The sequence below is a fragment of the Electrophorus electricus genome, chromosome 5 (genome assembly GCF_013358815.1).
Source record: "Electrophorus electricus isolate fEleEle1 chromosome 5, fEleEle1.pri, whole genome shotgun sequence".
NCBI classification, from domain to species: domain Eukaryota; kingdom Metazoa; phylum Chordata; class Actinopteri; order Gymnotiformes; family Gymnotidae; genus Electrophorus; species Electrophorus electricus.
The window spans coordinates 13740213-13763103 of NC_049539.1; the positions used below are offsets into that span (position 1 = coordinate 13740213).

The window sequence follows — 22891 nt, forward strand, 5'->3', positions numbered from 1 at the left end:
GTGGTGAGTCCTATGGAATAGGAGGGTTCAGTTTTGGCTTGTAGACAAGGTGGCAACCCTAGTGCCGCCTGAGAAGCGTCGCTTTCTTAAGTCGTTCTTCAGTCTTGTGGCGTCTTGGGGTATTGGGGCGAAGCTCTATTCATCAGTACATGCCTTGTCCAGCCTGTGGGGAGCACGCACGGTCCGGACCAGATCAGAAAGAGAGGCTACACGAATGGGTTAACTGAGCTTCTGCTGTCTCCATCCAAAGGGGAACTGGGAGTGTTTAATGGTGTTTATACTCAATATAGTTCATTATTAACACATATGGACTGCAGTTCCATTGTTGAAGCACAAATTGCATCACTTCAAACTGGCAAACCATCAGTATTAGTGTTTTCTACTTTAATAGACAATGTCACTCAAAAATGCTAATTCTGCTAATCATAAATAAAAACTGGACTGGATGGCAGTGATGTAAAGTGAAACAGTGACAGTGATACAGTGATGTAAAATGATACAGTGAAATGGAGTGACACAGTGATTTGATACACAATTTGGTGATGCACAGTGATGCCGTGATGTGCACTGATACAGAGTGAGAGTGAAGTGCAGTGATGAGCACTGATGTGCAGTGATAGGCAGTGATACAGTGATGCACAGACAGAGTGATATGCAGTGATACAATGATCTGCCTTGATGTGCAGTGATGCAGTGAGGTGCGGTGATGACCAGCCTCGCTCCCGGATAGCTACTACAGAGTTTAGTTTCCACCCTACCATCTGATCCTATATCAGCTGTATAAGGTGTATTAGATTGAGTGCGGAGATGGAATCCGCAGGACAGGGAAGGCAGTTCTGTAGGAGGAGCACTGGTAACCACTGGCTTTGTGTTCTAGAAATGAGATTATTGAATGCGAGTCATTGTCTGCCAAGTTAATGTTCTCATTCACAGTCTGCCTTAGCCTATGGGGCCTTCACCAAGAGTACCACTCACACTAGATGAGATGAAGAAAGTATTCATGCCCTGCAAGCACTGGCTGCGCGGAGGGCCCTGCAGGGGCCAGTGTTAGTCAGAGCACTGGGGCAGAGTGTGAAGTGGGAGAGGAAGAGCGAGTATGAGGCTGGCTCGCAGCGCTGGAGTCAGAGTGTTCAGGCATCACTACAAGTCAGGTGAACAATGATAACCCATGGACACACACACACACACACACACACAAGTATGTTCAGTGACCCCCCCCCCCCCCCCGACACACACACACACACACACACACACACACACACACACACACACACACACACACACACAATGTGCAAATCAGAAAAAGCCAGACGCTCGTTTACCTATGGTGTAGTCCCTTCTCAGTTCACCGCATCGGGGACTGCACCGCTGGGAGTTGGCTGTGTTGTTTTCCTGCACCTCGAATGTGGTTGTCCTGGCAACGGGTGGCGAGGACCGGTTGATGGACAGGCCTGGGAACAGACTGGCAGTGAAGCCCTGGGAGTTGATATCCACCGACTGCGATTTCTTCTGTAGCCTGTGTGGAGGAGAGAACCAAGCAGAGAACCCAACTCAGCCGGTGTGGGGGAGATCAGAGAACCCAACTCAGCCTGCGTGGGGGAGATCAGAGAACCCAACTCAGCCTGCGTGGGGGAGATCAGAGAACCCAACTCAGCTGGTGTGGGGGAGATCAGAGAACCCAACTCAGCCTGCGTGGGGGAGATCAGAGAACCCAACTCAGCCTGCGTGGGGGAGATCAGAGAACCCAACTCAGCCTGCGTGGGGGAGATCAGAGAACCCAACTCAGCCTGCGTGGGGGAGATCAGAGAACCCAACTCAGCCCAGTGCACATGACACTAGTGTGAGCAAAACAAGCATACAGTGCAACACAATATCAGCATGAAGGCTGGAACTCTAATCCATGATGACTGAAGGAGGATTCTTTCTGCCCTGAGCAAATACGTTTATCTAGTTATATCTTGATTACACACTGAGTGCATTTGTTTCATTGTGCCACACTCGCCTTAATAGACAGAGATGAGCAAGGAAGGCGGAGGTGACATTTTGACCCTGGCAGCTCCATCAGTTTGGTCGACCAAAGGCCAATCCGAATACAAATCGCTTGTTCTGGTCATTTTTCATGGTAATTGAGACACTTTAAGTGTTTGTCTCCTGGGGAATAACAAAAACACTGCCTTGGCCCAACATAAATCCAGCACATCATAAGCTTCTGGATACACACATAAGGCACCTGTCCTTGCTGTGCCTCAGTGGAGGCACTGCAGGTGGTGTTGATTAGCCAGGACATCGGGATCAGATACGTGCCATTTGCAAAAGGAAGCCATTAGCGAGCAGGCAAATATCGTGATATCGTGCATGTAACAATGGCATTTACCACGTACTCAAGAAGCCTTTTGTAACGGCGTCAAATCGGTGATAAAGGATACAAAAAACGTACAAGCGCGCGCATAAATTCGGTCAGTTGCCGGACTGGCCGGAGCTGCGTGGTCCGCGTGGAGCCGAGGCGGGAAACCGGACTGGTGCAAGACGCAGGATGCGAGACGAGACTGGGAATCTTTCCTGTGCGCGGTTACGATAGAGCGTGCAGTGACGCTGACTCGTCAGGCATTTGTGCACGTGCAAAAGCGTCATCCAGGCGATGGTGCACCCGCGGCGTGCGCGCGGGAGAGACAGAGTTCGTTCTTCTCAAAGGCGCGGCGGATGTCTCTTCGCTAACATTAATTAGTAATCACCGCATCGGAAGAGGCCAACTTTTATTAACGCATATTATCGATTGTGCAGGCGAGTGGAACGTTCAGAGCGCCTGCAGCCTCCTTTTCCCTTAAACAGGCAGAGACAGACGGAACCACTGAAACGCGGAAAACCGCTCCGCCTCGCTGACAGGCTGCGGGTTCAAACGCTTTCACGACTTTGGATCAGACGGCTGCAGGCGTTAATATACCTGCTTCTCACTGTATGTTGCTGGTGCAAGGTTAAATAACGTTAAACGAGGTTAAATACGGTTACATAAGGTGTCTCCTGGAGCGTCACATCCGTACGACATACATATTGCGATAAAGTTGCTATACATTGTAAACACTGCGTGTGTATGTGTATATATATATATATATATAAAAATTCCTTGCAAATGTGCATTAGGAATACCGTGATATGACATAAGTTAAAGACCGGCCAACGTTTTAACGAAGGCAAATAATATTCTTTACGTCATGCGAATTCATCCAAAAACTTTTTTTTTTAAATGTCCTTCATCAAGATTGTTTTCATTAGTTTAATTATGGGCCATTAAAACACCCACTGAACGCGCATGTGGGTTTGTCACACGGTTTATGTACCTAATGTATCCTTCCGCGGAGTCTATACTGCGAAGGGCAACATTGGGATAAAAATCAACAGACAGTGCACTGTGGAGCGCTACTATCTAGCGTGGCAGGAAATTGGTGTTACAATACATATATTACGGCTTTGCGGGTCACTCCGGCATGGCCGCAGCACTCCTCCCTTCTGCGATCCTGCCGATCCCGAAAGGGCTGACGGCATCGGGACTTAGAGGAGCCGGAGCGGGCCGACGGAAGACGTGGCTTGGAGTTGAGGCGGCGTGGCAATGCGGAGTGGTGGGGAGAACCCGAACACACGCACCTAAAAAATGATGTTTCTGTGGCAAACCAGACGCTTACAATGATTGCGTGGACTAGATTTCACGTTTAGTAGTGAAAATGACCGCGTCGAGTGCTCTCGATCAGGCTAACGAGGGGATGAGATTCCCAGGCTGGGGAGGAAGAGTACTCTCGCACCTCACACACGCACACAGTGCTCCAGAGCAGATACACACGACACTTAGCCTTCCAAACTCCCAATGGCAGTTTGTTTACTTTTCTCTTTTATGAGTCAGTAGAGCAAAGGGATTTGGGGACAGGGAGAGGAGGAGAGACAGCGCAAGAGAGAAAGCGAGCTGGAGAGACACAGGAAAATGAATGGGAGAGAGGGAGTGCGGAAGAAACTCAGAGGGAGAGAGACAGAAAGGGAGAGGAGAGAGAGGAAGTGAGAGAGCACAAATGACAGCAGAACAGCTTGCCAAGCATGAAAAAAAAAAAGTCCCACAACCCCTTGCAAAAGTACAGAAATGAGTGAGTGTTACTTATTATGACAGTAAATGGATGCGGTATTTCTAAAAATAGCAGTTGTCATAACCCGAGGCAACGATGGACGCCTACTCTTGTGAAGTACAGATGAAGGGCCATTTGAAACTTGATCATAATTTTATAGTCGCGTGTGCATGTAATAAATGCCTGTGTAATACAGCATTTAGCTACCTGACTGAGGAGCAAGACGCCAGTGGCTGTGTTGGCCTTATCTTTGCTGACGTGTGTGCTCTCAGAGTCATGGTGCAGATTCCTCAGTAAATTCCTCTGCTCACCCCCCCCTCAATCCCTCTATCACACCCCTGCACACTAGCTCGGGGCCATAAGCTACCCCGTGCCGCGCCCTACACCCAGCCGGCCGGAAAGACCCCACACCGAGGCCCCGCCCACCGGCTCATGCCCGTTGCCGACCCCTCTGCCCAATCGCAAGCGTCGTCTTGTTCTGGCTGCAAGTTCCCCGTCTGGTTCGGGTTACGTCCGGCGCGTCGAAGACGATGGAGTCCTCCTCTCCCCCTCGCAGTTCTTCTTCTTCTTTGCGTGCCGCTTGGCGCCATCGATTGGCATCAGAGGAGTAACCGGAGTCCGGTTCATAGAGACCCGAGCCCAGAAGGCAAAGCAAAGACGGGCTCGCTGGGCACGCGGCCGCTGTAGCCAGCCATACCGAGCAGACAGCCAGACAGTGGCACTGACGCCATGTCCCCGAACTCCCGCTGCAGCAGACGCCAAAATGGAAAATAAGTCTGGAAACCCGGGCTCAGCGGGTCTCTCCCTCTCCCTTTCTGTTATTCTCTTTCTCTCTGACCCTGTCTGTCGCTCTCCCACTCTACGCTGCATGATGTGCAAGAACCGGATCTTCAGTCACTTCTCCGATACCAGTCAACGGCGCCAGGCCGCCGGTTACTCCCTGCTCAGAGGGCACGAGAAGGAGAGGAGAAGTGTGTGTGTGTGTGTGTGGGGGGGGGGAGGAAAGTCTCCAGCTACCCCTTGAGACCAGATGTAAACAAAACAGCTCCATTCTAAACACCACCACCACAAGCAGCTTGAGCCTTGTGGGGGCTCTAATTAAAAGAACTCCTTGTGTTGGGATCCGTGTGTCAGAATCGCGGCCGCATGCCTGTTTGATTAAATGCCATTTCCTCTGCAAACACCAACGAGATTACCTCACTGAGAATAAAAACACCACCACCACCACCACCAAGCACTGGCACAAAGGACCTCGCTATGGCTGTTAGAGTTCGCTTTGACACTAGTTCCAACCAGTGCTACTCACAGTAAATCCATGCCAAAAGAATGCTGGGACAGCCACAGAATGTCTTCGCGTCAGCCACAGCCTGAGCATGAAGCCAGGGTTACAGTACGACAGATGGCCTGGGTGTCAGTGGCGTAACGGCGAGCTCGTATCCGGGGTGCGTATTCATCGCTCTTGCGCCTTTTCCCTCTCTCAGCCAACAGTCCTGGCTGGAGCCTGGCCGAGGGGGGCCCTTTGGTGTTGGGGGTACCAAGAGCCTCTGGGTTGAGTTGAGGGGAACGGGTGGATGACTCACGGCTGAAAGCAAAGCTCCCTTTCTTTTCATGTGTGGCAGGCCAGGGAGGAAGAGGAGAAGGGTGTACTCACAAGGGAATGCTGCCCGGTTGGCGTAGACTGCTATCTCCCAGGGGCTAGCTGAAAGAGTTGGATAGTAAGGCGAGGGAGGGTGGAGTGGACTCGGGGACAGTTGGCGATTTGTTCTCCTTCTACCCATCGAGTCTACTACCCAAGCCCCAGCCGGTATGGGAATCGGAACCACTCTGTAGGGATTCACAGAGTTTGGAAAAGCTAGGGTCTTACAAGATGGGGAATTTGGGACAAAGTCGATTCTCGCTTATCTCTCCCAGCAAGATGGATTAGGATCCCGGAAAAGCAGATGGCAGCGGGCGGGGTTGGGGGGTTGGATAGAACAAAGCACGTAAGGCCTGTCAAGAAGCGGACGCTCATGGACCTGACCACGACCAGTGTCGTGGTGTGCCACCTTTTTTCTGAGGTAAAACGCGACTGTAATTACGCCTGTGTGTCCTGTTACTGCGGCGCAGAGAACCGGAGATGGCGAAAACAGAGCCGCCACAAAAGGCTCGCGAAAGGTGACGCTTATCTCCTCACGGCTGTTTAAGACAATGGCCCCTGGGGCAGCGTTACGGCAGGCCGGCCACGAACAAACACAACACCTGATGCCATGGGCGTAACTTTGCTTCGAAAAGTGCTGGGGAGAAGAACATGGCCCAGGACCTGCTATTGCGCTCAACTCGGCTGCCCCTCAGATTTGCGTTCGAGGCCTCACTGTGCGTTCGCTGAAAAGAAATCTGTGCTGGGACCAAAAGGAAGGTGGATCACGAAAAGGTTTTATGGCTGTGCTTGTCAAGGCATTGAACAACACAAGAAATATCAGTTCTCACACAGCTGACGTACGGTGACGTCACATTGGACACGTGGGACCAAATACATGATCTTAGTACTGTTTTCACAGACTATTTGGACAGACATTGGCAGCAAGATGTTAAAATAGTATACACTAAAAGTGGCAGGGACAAACTCAGCCATCTCAGAGTGATGTGGACGTGTCTGACGCCTTAATTGAGTGAAGGAACGATAGGGATTGAATATGTCCTGATAAGTATTTATCTCTGCAGCTTTGTGACTGTGGAAGAACGCTTTATTGGTGTGAATCATATTCCTTCCAATCGATATGTAGTTTAAAGTGGCATTTAGTAGACAGAAGAAAAAGAACCTGGGGGGGGGGTAATCGGGCTGCAGTCTGATCGCTGCCTTAACGGCGCTTAATCAAATTCCACTTCATCTTCATTACAAAATTTCCATAAATGATATGAGCAGCATTTACTTCCAGAACACAGCCGGTTTTACATTTTTTGCCTCAAAGCTTTGAACACTGATTAACCTGTGGTAAGAATGTGAAGAACATGGTGAATCTCAGCAGATGAATTTGGGTCTACGTGGGCCCCAGCTGACCGGCGCTATGCTGTCCGGGAGAGCTGGGGGCTGCCGGCAGGTCTCAGTGCTGGGTGAAGTCATCTCTCTGGGACACTTTAATGGACATTTCCACTGATGTGTGGGTGGGTGATGAGCAAACAGTAGTCAGTCACGCGACACTGAAGAATACGGCCATGTTCCCGCTCCAGCAGATGGAGGAGCTAAAAAAATGGCCAAGGAAAAGTTTACAATGTAGGCGACGTCGGCCGGATCAATACACGTTACATTTTTTCCTCTTTTTCTCCTCCCTCTGGGATTTGAAGCAACACCTTGTAAACCTTGGTTGGAGCCAGCAGAAAACCCCACATCTTTTTAAATGTTTTAGCCTTTTTGTGTGCATGTTCTTTCGTTTTATTTGATTACCAGTAAATGCATTCTGCTTAGCCAGAACTACAGTAGTGTGAAATCGGAAGTACACTCTATGAAAAGGGTCGTCTTTATCATCAATGTTTGTCTTTTTTGGCATTGTTTGGCTGTGTTTTTGTTACTATTGATGAAATATCCATGTATCCAAATATGTTGAAAAGCACACACTTTTTGATGGGTTGAACTCATTTTCCCCTGGCGATGTACAGAAAAAGTGTCAGTCTGAAATGGCACTTGTTCGGGGCTATTATGTCATCACTGAAATGCCTCGCGGTTGCTCTCTCCCTCTCAGCTGTCAGGCTTGACACCAGACGCTCACAGAACCACACTGAAACTAAGGTTACCCGAGATGACGGACATTTCAAGACTATGCCTTGTAAAAGGGTTCTTTTGCTGCAGATACACTTTTCACGGAAGATATAAAGTCAACAGATGAAGCTTTGGAAGAAGCCCCGTCATTTCTGTCTGTCTAACCAACCCCCAGGAACATTAGCTTCTTACTCATTCCTTCAAATAAGAACATTTAGAGCAAATTATACCACTTGCTACACCAAACAGCATGGCAAACTCCTGAAAGTGAAGAACAATATTTCAAAAAAAGTGAATTTATGCAGGTTTGCGACATATTTACACAGCTCGTGCCAGAGCTTACTGCTGCGCTTTCCGTCAGACTCTCCCCATCTGCTTCTGCTTGGTAACGCAATAACTAAGGGACCACTGTACCCTGAAGAGCAGGGGAAACAACCCTTTCAGTGAGTGGGCAGATTTGTTGTGAATTAGATCTGCATTGTTCTCTTCTCATCACATTTTGATGGGATCTTTCATTCTCAGCGGGGCTTTGTCTGCAGCTGCCAGTCTGCCGGAGCGCTCGTTTGCCACGGGCTCCACGCTGGGCTTCCTTTATTTCCAGTCCCCGTGCCTTGCGCCTCCCTCTCCCTCTCTTTCTGCGTCTGCCTCTCCTGCCTCTGCCTTCCCTTCTCTCATCCTCTCTTTCTGCCTCGGCCTCCAGCGGCAGACGGCAGCTCGAGATCGCCAGACTGTCACGCTTTGTGCGTCGCCGTGGGACGTCTCACCAGGCCGTGAAGGAAACTAAGGTCTGCGCCGGCATGCGTAGTCCTGCACAGGTGTGCGGTACTGGTAGAATCTTTTCATCGCAGGTAGAATTCTCAAGAAATTCACCATGAAAAAGCCTATTCCTAATGGCCTTATTGTAGAGAGAGAACGTGACCATCACACAATAACTTCTCATTAACTGCTCATTACTTCCATCCCAAAATAGTGTCCTGAGCATATTAGGAGCTCAATTGCTAATGTTCTGACTTCACCTCTTCCTGTTCCTTCTTGAAATACTCCTCTGTATTGTGCCTCACTTTGAGCAGTTGTAGACGACGTTTTTTATTGCTTCGTTTTGTTTATTGTTTGTAGGGTTGTAAACTCTGTCTTTTTTTTGTAAGCGTGATCGCTGTGGTTATTTGGAGTTCAACTCACATCAGGGGTCTTTGGAAGCACATGGTCAATGTGTGAACAGCTCATGGTCAGCACATCTCAGCCTATACAATCACTCTAGGGAGTGTGGGATCCTACATGATCGATAAATGATTTTCCATTTGGGGAAGGGCTTCTTGCATTTATCACGTACAACATGTTTCACATGCAAGTGATGTTATATAAACAGGGAAATACCAGCTACTCTCCAGTGCCAAGACTTACATTCTCATTTATAAGGCAAACGGGTTTGGAGTTTTATTTCATCATTAAATTCAATGAAACTTTAGCCAATAACTACACTAACCGAAGATACTCATGGGCTTAATCAATTTGCAGCTTAAAGTGGGACGTTCCGAGAGGAACAGATTTCTTGTCAGATTGTTCCGCTTGCTGTACATCACACCCTTCATGGTGGACACGGTTAATGTGGTTGGATAAAGAGTTAGCAGAAGCCCTTTCTGAGGGTCTCTGCTCATTATGATCTTTCTAAGAAGCACACGTAGAATGGCCCTCTACACCCCAAATGCCCTAACAGACACGTCATGTGTTACACATCCGGGGCCGACACGATGGACCTGGGGCTCTCGTACCTCACTGCCTGCTTCCTTATTCTGGACTGGACTCTTGTAGATAAGGAGCGTGGTGGCGCTTGGTGCAGCGGTTCTGAGCATGTCGGGGATAGAGCGGCGCTGCTCACAAAAACACGCCCAGCACACTGACACGCCCACCTCACTGTAGCCACATGCCAGCTGGGGGGGGGGGGGGGTTGGTGAGAGGCTTTGTGGAGCAGGAAGCTTCACTATTTACTGATTGTGCCTCACAATAAATCACAACAGGGAGAATAAACTTGACGCTTACTCTGCTATTCATTTTCCCAATTCTGTCAGTGTGGCACAGGCAGACTGTTGGCTCAGATAAGAGCGTGGAAATGGGGAGACATGCACACCTCAGAGGATATGGCTCTTTCATTGCAGATGCCTCTCTCTCTCTCTCTCTCTCTCTCTCTCTCTTTCTCCCTCTCTCTGGCCTCCATCAGTCTAACTGCAGTCTCACAGTCCGCTCCAGTTGCTAGCCACACTCCTGCTCTCCTGCGCTCTTATTGGTGGAGAGTGGTGGGTGACTGTAAATGCAATTGGACAAGGACTTTGATGAATTCAGTATGAGGCAAAGGCAAGATTGAGTCGCTGCAGAGAAAGCCAGGAGAGCAGGCAGTGTGTGCGCGCACACACACACACACACACACACACACACACACACACACACACACACACACACACACACACGTTACAGTGCTCCCTAGCACATTTCCCCAAACAGATTCATCTTCTTTTCCAGATACTAAAGCCCTATGATTTACTGAACTGGCCTCCAGAATCTTCCCTTTGATCGAGACACACAGGCATATTCAGTTTCAGATCAATAAGTAAAAAGAAAATCAGGGGAATGTGGGAAGAGGCACATGGGAAAAACAAAACCAAGGAAGACGGAAGAGAGCCCAAACCTGACAGGCCACGTCCCCCGCATCCGGGATAAGTTGAGGTAATAGTTCAGAGCTACACCAACCTTGCTATGCTTTCACCACACTGGACGTCTGCTCTGCCACTCAAACTGACTCTCTAATCTGACCCCGAACCCTTATCAGTCTTTCCTGCAGCTCGTTGAGTCATCAAGGCATCATGCTGTCCAGAATCCTCGATCTGTAGCTTCACAACCGTTTCAACAGCAGACTGCAGGACAAACCGTATGTCCACGCTCAGGCAGGTCAAAGGTCACGCTTCCCACGTGGCTGACCAATATGTGCTCATTTCGTGCTAGTCTAAGCTAAAAAAACAACAACAGCATTTTGGCTTGAAGCAGGACAAATTCGTATGACTGAGACTTTGGCTGCGAATAGGTTTGGGTTACAGAGATGACACACTCTTCCTATGCAGGGGGGGGTCTGCAACAAGATGAAGGCAATCTCATTTGTTTAGGGTGCATCCTTATTAACGTCTCAAACGAGCACGGACCCTCTCTCAGCCCAGATATGCGCCCCTGAGACCCAACTACACCCACACACAAACTGCTATGACTGCTCAAGAGAAGAACAAAGCGCACTGTTGTGTCCCTGGTGCAGTGGCACTGCGGGGCAGGCCGAGGTGGCAAAGGCCATGGGACAGCCGGTCAGAAGCCTAACAGGCTAACAGGCTAAAGCATGACGGTTTCTGACACCATGGACTGCTGTAAGGAACAGAACAGCTGATGGGCCATTAACACCAGGACAGAGCAGCTGATGGGGCATTGACCCTTTAAAGCTGAGAAAAACAGCCCCCTCCCCTACCCCGGGCCATTTCTGAACATTGATCCACTTCCCTTTAAATGATGCAATATTTTACTGCAATTATTTTGACATGAAAAAGAACACAATGAAACAAAGCTGAATATTTCATTTCTGTCATGTTACCATTTTATACAAGTGAACAGATGTGCACAAATAGAATCACACTTCACTGGCTTCTTATTGGTCGTCCAAGTGGAATGTTTCCCATATTACATGCTGCGCAGGATCTGGATCCAGGCTTACATATCTGGATCCTTGATCACATATATGTCTACGCTTGTTGGGAAACCTTCGCACTGATGGTAGAAATATTAGGCTCCCTTCATATAGCCCTAGAACAACCAGCACCACACACTAAAAGCTCCACTTTCACAGGCAGTTTACTGTTTTACTGTATTTACTGTGCTGAGAACTTGTCACATTCACCAAATTGCTCATATTCGGCATTTCTCATCTTTTCTCTAAGCTGCAAACAAAGTTTACGAGTTGTATTGTACAACTGTTCATCAAAGAAAAAATGCATTGATTTATTTAATAAGCTTAAATATGAGTTTGGAAAAATAAATTAAATTTCATGTTATTATTATCCTCGACAGGGGTGTTTGACTTTTTTTTCCTGCTTTCTCTGATCTAAACCTAAATCACAAATTTACGTAGTCACAAATGAGTATTCAATTAAAATTTCCCTGATGCCGTTTAACAGCTCGTGATGATTCAGTGTCCATGGAAAGGTGCTCTGTTGGAATGCCTGCTGGTGCAACATTACCTGTCTTGACTGGTATTTTCTCCTTCACCTCCCCCCCCCGAGCCTCTGTTGTGTTAGTCAGGTACCATCTTGAGTGGCTAGTCTTTGTTATAATATAATTTCATATCTTTTATTATTTCTACAACGGTCTGCTGGTGCCAACGAGACCACCACGAGTGTCTTTCACTTTCCATTTCTTGGCTTTTGCAGCTCTCAATTCCACTGCTAATGTCGTCATAATGATATGTGCTGGTCTGCTGGTGTCTGAAAGCAAGAATATTTTAATACATTTTTACCCCAAGAGTATATTTTTATGAATGCCATTCCCAGACCAGACAGGCCATAGCACTACTTTATAAGGCATTTTTGGGATGTAAAAATATGCTTATTCACGATTCTCATGAACACGTGGTCTTGAACGAACAGAGCCGTTTAAGTTTTGGATACACTGGTGAAAGTTTATGAACTTATTAACATTGGGCCACATCCAATTCAGCAGTCACCCAAACTGACTTTACAAAAAAAGTCAGATAAAAGTGAAATAAATATACAAAAACTATGAAAAGATCTTTTAACGGTTTCCTCTGGATCAAAAAGTGACTCATCTCTTATTACAATGCCAATGGTGCCCAGATATTCACACACACACACACACACACACTCGCTCACACAGATACACAACACACCCTTCGCTCAACGTGCTGGCAGAGAGGGTTGGCGTGAAAGCGTCTCCCTCACATCTCACCAGCTGCCACTCAGCACCAGCAGGGACCATGTTGGCATGACTCGACACAATCTGCGCTCACAGACACAGAGAGAGGGGGGGGGGGGAGGACGAAAGAGGGGGTGTGAGAAAGCAAGCAAGAGAGGGAGAAGGATAGAGATGGAGAGCAAGCGAGCATGAGGAGGAGAGAGAGAGAGACACACAGGTATGGATAGAGGGAGGGTGAAAATTGAAAGAGAGACTGAAATTTATGAGGTGTGAATGCTTGATTGGAGAATCAGTGTAACTGCAAACAGATGTGTCCACTGGTTTCAAGCTGTACTCTTTTAATGTGAATTAATTTCAATAATTGTATGTGTGTGTATCCTAAAACATGAACTTAAGTTACCGTATTTGTAATTTTCTTCATTCATTTGCAAATGACATCTGTACCACATGACATAGAGATCACAGGTCAGAGGGTACAAGCATTTGATTGCCAATAATGTGCGTAGAGGACTTAAGCACGCAGTTCTTCAGTTCAGCGGTACTTCACTTGACCAATGATCTGAGAGGCTTCATATGAAAGGAGAGGTGAATATCCGCAAACGTTTCCTGCCACTCGGCGGGGCTCTATTCAAATTCCATTCAAAAGGTCAGGCCTTCAAAAGCACACACAAAACTCCCACAAGAGCAACTCTCCCCCTGACCAGCTAGTGCAGCGTGGTGGCCCTTACGATTCCCGTCACGTGGTTGAGCTCCAACAGGATGTCTGCCCGGGACGGATCCACCCATCAGGCATCGCCGAGACACGTGGGATCATTGGCCTGGCTCACTTCCCACATTAAGCGGGCAGACGAAGAACAGTTTCAGAATAGGCGTCCTGGGGGCAGGGCTACGAAGGTGCCCAAACTGCTGGGCCCAACCACAGAGCCCCAAAGGACCGTTGGAAATACGAGTAAGCTGTAGGCTCCAGGACTGTGACCGTGAGCCCTGGGGGTCCACCTTCAAGCAGGACTTCCCCTTTGTTGATCATGTTTTTCAGCGAGCATCCTGGGGGTGGCGGTGTGAGGGTTGGGGGTGGGCTGCGGTGGCGTGCTCCCGCCACCCCAACTTGTGCAAAGGGTTCGAGGTTCGAGTGGATACCAGAGGAGCTTTCCACTTCTCACTGTGACTTTCCACTTCTTACTGTGTGTGCGAGCTCGTCCTGAAGCTCGCTCACCCCCCGTTTCATGCTCTCTGGCTGCCCTGGCTGGCCGTCTCGCCCTCCTGCTCCGTCTGGGTTTCTCCAGTTCTCTCGCTTCTCTCCTGATCCGTCACCCCCTGCGACAGGCTCGATTGCGGGAGAGCTTTTGCCCGGCTCGTCCGCCGGGCTCCATCTGGAGGCGGCAGATGGTGGTGGATGGGGAGATGAGGTCATCTCCGGGCAATCGGCTCCTCGAAAGCTTGGTCCAAACTGGACCAGCCAAGAGAAGAAGGAACAGTCGTGCACAGACAGAGACTACGACAGGCATGGCATGGCTGTTCAGAGCCATCTTCACCACACCAGATTGGTTGTGAATTGGTTTTCTTAAACTGTAAAGCAGTGGTGTGCTTTACATTAAAAAAATACACCCCAACAGCCTCACAGTGTCGGCATTAAGGGGGAGGTGCTTTGGTGGGCGTGGCATTCAGGCTTAGGGCCCGCCTTCCGTTAAGCCCTGCCCCCACCCCCCGGCCTTCATGGGCGACCGTTAATACGGTCAGCCCGCGTTCCACCCGTGCTTCGCCAAAGCCCAGCTTCTGCACGGCTTCCAGTCTTAGCTCCCGTGGAGATAACGCCATCACCATCATCCTTGATTTACAGCGCCGATATAGCATCCAGAGGGCTCTCTATGTCAGGAGATAGAGGCACAATATATGGCAGCCTAAGTGAAACTGTATTAGTTATTAGCCATTAGAGCCCAAGGTGCAAGCTGACATACCCACCACCCACACCCACCACCCACACACACACCCAGCCACACTGCCACAGACATACCCACCACCCACACACACACCCACCACCCACACACACCCACACATACCCACCACCCACACACACCCACCCACACCGCCACAGACACACCCACACACACACACCCAGCCACCACCCACACACATCGCCACAGACACACCACACACACCCACCCACACCGCCACAGACACACCTCCACAGGCATACCCACCACCCACCCACACACACACCCACCCACTACCGACACACACACCCACACTTTCTGCTGAAAGACGTACAAGCAGACTTATGTTATTAGGTACTGTGTAAAGGGGGGGGGGGACACAGGTTTGAGTCTTTATTTTGCTAAATAGCTACCAGGGCTAAAATCTGGATCCGTTTGTTTGGGGAGTTGTACAACAGCCCAGTTGAGTGCATTCTCTATTGGTGTGCTGCCATGTAGTTGGAATTGTACATCAGCAGTTTTGCTTCTTTAAAGTGTCTGGAGGTGGGAGGCTCCTGACCCGTCTCATTCTCGTCTCACTCCCGTCTCTCCCCTCTGGCCGATCTCTCGTCCCCCACCATGCTTGGGGTTGTGGGACGAGGCCACTTTCCCAGCTAAGAAACATAGTCCAAGGTGTAATGTGTGCCTAGATGTACACACAGGAGTTCATACTTCAGCACTTTTATATCATTTAATAGGAATTTGTCTGCTAAAGATCCATTAGAGCTGCACACAGAAAATATTCATGATGACTTTTTGTTCCTTTGAAGTAAATTCTTGGTTAATTGGATCAAGGTAAAAGTAATTTAAGATGAATTATGTAATAATCCTTGATGTATCTTAAGGTGGTTTCATATGAGCCCTAGGCTTGCTATGTGTGTGTGTGTGTGTGTTCATATGTACACCAGTGTACGTGTGAAGCTGGCCTCTCGGCACTGTCTGTTCGAGTCAGCAACTTTGGCATCAGCACTCTGCCACCAAACATTCGTCACAGGATCTCTCCCAGGGCAAACACACACACACACACACACACCCATTCGCGCAAACACACACGCACACACATGCATAGCCACAGAAACATGCTTACCCACACATTCACACGCACATGCACACCCACAGACATGCTCCTTAGACCAAGACGCTGCCCTTGGGGAGGCTTTCAAACACCCAAATTCCACACAACCAAAAGTAAAATGCCCACGCACTCCCAAACGGCCCCGATTGCTGACAGCAAGATTCCAGTTTAGACATTAAATCACTGTTAAATCAGCTCCAGCCAGTAAATACCAACACATTCTCTAATATTTTTATCCTAAATTGCTTTTCAGGCCATTAGGCACAGCGAAATCACAAGAGGGCTGATCCCTTGGCCTGTGCACTGCAACCTGCCCACATATGTAACGAGCCACATGTGACTAACAGGAAAGGTGCAGAAACCCAAACAGCAGCTGTGTGCTGAGGATGGACTCCAGTCTGTCAGCTATTTTTGGCTTCAATTACTGGTGCCAGGCACCTCGAGGCACAACACGACTGCGTCCCGTTCAGCCTGCGCAGGCTCGGACGATTTCGATCCACGGAGTGCATCAGAGCATCCTGAACCCAGTTTCAGTTACTTGTAGTCCTTGTGGGGCGGGGCCTCACAAAGATAGGCAGGACTTGACAGAAAGGAGCGGAAGCTTTAAATTCCTACGTTTGGCATGGCTATTCACATTTTGAATGTGAGGACGAAGGACACCACAGTGATGTTAACAGAGCACGATTTTGCAATGAAACAAAAGTCTCATAGAAAAGTTGAGACACTGCCAGGTGTTACAGTACGGAAGATGACCCTCAATCCCATCAGTGTGCGTTTGTCATGCTCTGTGTGTCAGTTCTGTGTACATGTTTCATGACAACACAATTTCATATAGTCAAATCAAAGGAATGCTTCCGTTTATAATAAACCATAACGCCTTAATCCTCATCAAATGAACGTAGGTGCGTGGACACAGAGGTGGATGGATGGACAGATGGATGAGCTTATTAATAGGGAGTAGAAGAGGACACAACCTTTGCCAAGTGCCATTGCCATGGCGATTTAGGATGCCAGGGTCATAACTCATGACGGAATCCACTTTTTCTGTATTAGCTTTGTCACGATTCATTTCAGGACTAGGACGCTTTCCAGGACCTGATACCCAGGAAGCAGATAAACAGAGCTGGAGTAGAGCCTAGAACACACACCCACCACCCACACATACCCATCACCCACACACACACACCCACCACCCACACATACCCACAGACATACCCACCACCCACACACACACCCACCACCCACACCGCCACAGACATACCCACCACTCACACACACACCGCCACAGACATACCCACCACTCACACACACACACCCACCACCCACACACCGCCACAGACATACCCACCACCCACACACCGCCACACACACACCCACCACCCACACACACCCACCCACACCACCACAGACACACACACACACCCACCCAGCCCCCACCCACACTGCCACAGACACACCCACACACACCCACATACACCCCCACACCCAGCCACACCCACCACCCACCCACACATACCCACACACCCAGCCACAGACACACCCACCACCCACACACACCCACACCCAGCCACAGCACCACAGGCATACCCACCACCCACCCACACACACAGCCACCACCCACACATACCCACTACCGACACACACACCCACACACCCAGCCACAGACACACCCACCACCCACACACATACCCACCACCCACACACACACCCACACCCAGCCACACACATACCCACCACCCACACACACACCCACACTGCCACAGACATACCCACCACCCACACACCCACCACTCACACACACACCACCCAAACCGCCAGACACACCCAGCCACACACCCACACCCACCACCCACACACACACCCAGCCACACACCCACACCCACCACCCACACACACCCACCACCCACACCGCCACAGACATACCCACCACCCACACACACACCCACACCCAGCCACAGACATACCCACCACCCACACACACACCCACACCCAGCCACAGACATACCCACCACCCACACACATACCCACACCCAGCCACACACATACCCACCACCCACACATTCACACCCACCACCCACACCACTCACACACACACACCACCCAAACCGCCAGACATACCCACCACCCACACACACACACCCACACCCAGCCACACACATACCCACCACCCACACACACACACACACCCACCCAGTCACACCGCCACACACCCACCCACCACCCACACACACCCACCCAGTCACACCGCCACAGACACACCCACCACCCACACACACACCACCCAAACCGCCACAGACACACCCACTACCCACACACACACCACCCAAACCGCCACAGACACACCCACTACCCACAAACACCCATCTGTTATTGTCTGCATTGTAGTACATCTACAGCCTGTTGGAAATATACTTATTTTACATTTAAAAATGTACCAACAAAAAAAAAAAACATAAGTGTTCACTGGTGATCAAAAAACTCAACTTTGTGAAAACAATTCTCAACTCAATGTTTACAGGTAATCAAAAAACTAAACAAACAGAAAAAACAACAACAAAGGTAAGCCGATGACAGGATAATTCATTGATTACTACTAACATACACACTCATTGACGCCTGAAAAGAAAACACACAGTTTACAATTCCAGAATGGGAAATCATTCTGATAATTTATCCGTACTGCCACTGGGTACAGAATAGTTAACTTGGTAGTTAACATACTACATAGTTTCCTAAAAGTATCCAGGACAAATACAAACAAACCAGGCACAACCCCATCAAGGCCAAAACATCCAAATCCTCCAGTTAATCCCTGTGTTTTGACTGCCTGTTCTCACCCCGTGGCCCCTGTGACTCAGCACTGTCGGAAATCAGCTTTCATTTACGGTTCCCCCACAAACAGAGGCATTGGAGATCTCTCAATCTGCACAAATCCCTTAATTCCCCTCTCAATAGGGTTCACATGGCTAAACTTCTGACCTGAGGCGTATCAGTCATCTATTGATCGGATGGCTTAAGGCAAACGTATTTAAGGGTGCTTTATGGGAGACGGGGAAGGGAGTTTCACGGCAGCTGCCATGCTGCACGTTTCTTCCTGTTCAAAGCTCAGGCTTCAGGAAGAGATCCTTTCCAGAAAGACTGGCGCTCGTCTGCCTTCAGTTTCCACAATGAGAATACTGCGCGATCCGGAGCTAAGCCTATTTTTTCCCCGCCTGCCCTCCAAACAACGATGTCTTTTTCAAACAGGAGAGGGCATGAAACCACAGACCTGATCGAAACCGACCCTCCCAGTGCGACACAGCACTGCTAAAGCGATGGGAAAGTGTGTCCAACGTCCGTCTGGTCCATGCGCGTATGGCGGGTGATGCCAATTGATCTGGCTCTGCCGTTTAGGTTAAGCTATGGAAAGGGAAGTCATGTGACCAAGGAGTAAGGAGAAGGAAGCGTTCAGGCACGCGTTCGGTGCTCTTCTGGAGTCGCAGGAGAATCTCTGCTCCCCTTGCTGGTTCTGGAAGCCCGGGGCCATCCGCCCTACCCCACTGGTAGTTGTGGGCGCCCCGGGGCCATCCGCCCTACCCCACTGGTAGTTGTGGGCGCCCCGGGGCCACCTGTGCAGTCCAAGTTGATCTTTGATCTTTGTCTTTTTTCCTTGCCATTTCCTTTTCTTCCAGAGTTCTGTCCTAACAAGGCCACTTTCACAACCTGAAAGATCAAAAGCCAGAGTGGCTGTGATTCCATGTATCTATCCTTTCCTTCACGCTCAGGAGTCTAGCTTGTTCAAACGCGCACACACACACACACACACACACACACACACACACACACACACACACACACACACACACACACACACACACACACACACACACACACACACACACACTCTTGGCTTGTGCGTGGCGAAATGGCTAAACACAACGCGGCAAAAATGTGTCCCACACACACTCGTTCACACACGTGATCGCCCATCCCCATACACATACATAGATGCATGTACACCTGCCCTTCACCCCACACGCACGCATGCGGCGCACACACACGCATGCGTGCTTCTACCCAGCAGCCCTAATGCTAGTTCGCGATATCAGCCAGCCACATTTCAAATCCGGTTCCACTCAGTGAGGCATGATGGCAGGCACACTGTAGAGCAGTGATAACCCCTCGGCAGCCCTAACGATGCTTTATGTATCGTTTATGAACAGTCGGCTCTGCACGCCACTGGTTCACGTTACGCACGCATCACCTCAAGGGCCCTTCAGCCCATCTCCTTCAGTGGTGTCAGAGTGAGCTGCTACAGTTCGTCATTCAGAGCTGCCGCAGCGTGCGTAGATTATGCTGCAAATCGACGGTGGGCCATTAAAGGTCGAGCCACTTATGTAGTGGAATGAAAAATTTGACCATTTTATCCTTAAATAAAGTAAAGTATCCAAAAAAAAAAAAAAAAGAGAAGCAAAACCTTTGTGGAACAAACACGTGATCCGTTTTCACGGCATTGACTAACACCAACCTCCACACGATATGTTCCGTATTTATAGACGTATAGGTCAAAGTGATTCTCCCTCTTTGATACTCACCATTGGAACAATATGGAACCTCACCCGTTGACTGTAAGGGTTATTACCTGTTTGGAAAATACCATCTGGAGGAAAAGACATGCTTTGGGTGATGCCTCCCAAGTCCTGAGCCCTGGTAGATCCCACCTGGTGACCGTGCTCAATTTGATTAGGTGTGGGTGTTCGTTCTCATGCCAAGAACAGGACAGGTAGACCAGCCTAGACACAGGGGCAGAAGGCGTCCTGGACACTACCTGTCATTTAGCCTGGTCTTAAACCCTTACCTTGTAAAGACTCTACTTTAGCAAATTTAGCTGCACTGAACTCGCACGGTGCACCTGTAGGCATCAAATCCAACTCTTACACAGGCTGATCCTTCATCCTGATACCGAAATACGTTAGTCATTCTGCACTACATTCATATCCCCCGGACAGGAATAGACGGGATCAGTGCCAACAGAGCATCTGAACATGGAGATGGGATATATTAAACGGCACACGGGAATCAGCTATCGCTAAGTGTGGAACATCTCATCGCCATTAAATGATTCATTTAGCCACTTCCTCGATATCATCTGTTTCCGTTTAAGCAGGTGAACGAAACGGCAAGCGGAGGACGCGTTCCCGCACGAGGAACTGCATGTCTCCATCCAGCAGCAGACATAGCGAACGACGCGAGGCAGCTCAGGACGCGTGCACAGCAGGCCGAACTGACCGCGCACACGAAATAAAACCTTTGCCGCTAGACAGCTCTCGCTAACAAATGGGTCCCTGGCGGAACATCTGTATTCTGCTCCGCTTGCTGTGGGTGGGGTTGGGTTGGGGAGAGGAGAAGAGAGATGATGGTTCTGGGCCGGCCTTGATATATGGTCTGCTCGCGAAGGGCCACAGAGAGGAATCAACTCCCCGCCCACCCCCATCCATTTCAGACCTCCATCTGTGTGCGGCAGAGCTGAAAATACCCATGCCGTGGCGGGTCGACTCGCACACGCACCTGCACCTGCTGAGCACACCCATGAGACCTGAGTTTTCACAAGTGGGATAATTACGTCATATTATAAAATGAAACGGCAAGAAAAAAAAGAAAAAGCGAAGTGTGTGACTTGTGTTGACTGATGAAGGATTTATGCAGGTGCTTTGCAGTCTCTATAGTCCCTATAGCAAAAAGGGGCGTGTCTGCCATACCCACTTGCGACAGTGAGCGGTAGCAGTTCAGCTCAACGGCGCGCAGCCTGAATGAAAAGGAGAATTTTCTTTCCTGCATTTCGAGCACTTGAGAACCATGGAGAGAAAGACATGCACTTTCAGGCGTATATCAGAAATGTATGTACGGCAGGCGCCAAATGACCCCCCCCCCCACCGCAGAAATCAGCGCAGCTACTTTCGGGCTGACTCGGACGAACGAGGTCGTCCGCTTTTGCTTGCAGGAACAACAGGATAGAAAGTCCGTTCTCCTTCATTCTCGCTCCCCACCTTTCTCTCTCTCTCTCTCCCTACCTTTTTCTCCCTCTCCCCATCCCTCTACTCTACAGCTCTCTCTTTCACCCTTCATCAGAGAACTCTCCCTCCTTCTGTCCTTTCATCTCTGGGAGCGGAGAGAAGGCCTGTGCTCCAGAGCCGTGCCACACGTACAGTGGGTGCGTGTTCCTGCGAGCAGACTGCCCTCATACAGCTCTCTCTCTCTCTCTCTCTCTCTCTCTCTCTCTCTCTCTCTCTCTCTGCGGCCACACATCCATCTTCCACTGACCACGGCAGTGGAAGAGCAAAGCCAGGATGCTTCATTAGCGGCATCGGCGGATAACAGCCCATTCATGTCCTCGAATGCCTTTCCGGATGTTAGATACACAGGCGGCGACACTGGAGGCAATGCAAGGGCGGAGAACCGCAAATAACACACACACACCACACACACACACACACACACACACACCACACACACACACACAACACACACACACACACACACACACTTTCAGACAAAGGTCCTTCATCAGCTGTGCAAGCAGTGCTTCCATGTCTACATCTTTAGCTACAGTACACTGCACTTACTCCCTGAAATCTTTTCTGTTTTGTTTAACACTTTCAAATAACCATAATTAAGTATTTGTCATTTCCATTGGCAAGGCATTTTAATGCTAATGGACACTGCATTAATGACACATCTGTATGCGTTGCCAGCTGTTGCTATGGCAGCAATGAAGAATCTCAAAGAACTGATCTACACTCCTGAGATTCTAAAACCCCACGGAAGGAATGTTATGATTTAAGCATCTAGCTACTTTTTCTAATATAAACTGGTTCCACCTCTTAGAACTTCAGAAGTGCTTTGCTGGCACAGCTTATGAAGAACTCTGGAATTCTCTGGAAACCCTATGCACTTATGTATTATGTACCTATTTACATTACAATTTTGAAAATTTCTACATCTTTTCTATAGTACACTGAATTGAGTCACCTGGAATCATCTTTGGAAATTCTCTCATACACACACGCACGGA

At 49.3% G+C, this 22891-nt stretch overlaps 1 protein-coding gene across 4 annotated transcripts in view; it reads right to left on the reverse strand.

The window, feature by feature from the left end:
- oxr1a (oxidation resistance 1a) overlaps positions 1-22891 on the reverse strand; it is a 106340-nt gene that overhangs the window by 56902 nt on the left and 26547 nt on the right. For 3 of the 4 annotated variants that reach the window (XM_035525883.1, XM_035525886.1, XM_027009529.2), the window contains one exon: positions 1323-1516. In XM_035525883.1, the coding sequence (XP_035381776.1) occupies positions 1323-1516 (194 nt within the window). Of the gene's footprint in view, positions 1-1322; positions 1517-5412; positions 5439-22891 lie in introns of those variants that run through there. The other variant, XM_035525884.1, reaches the window with a different exon arrangement.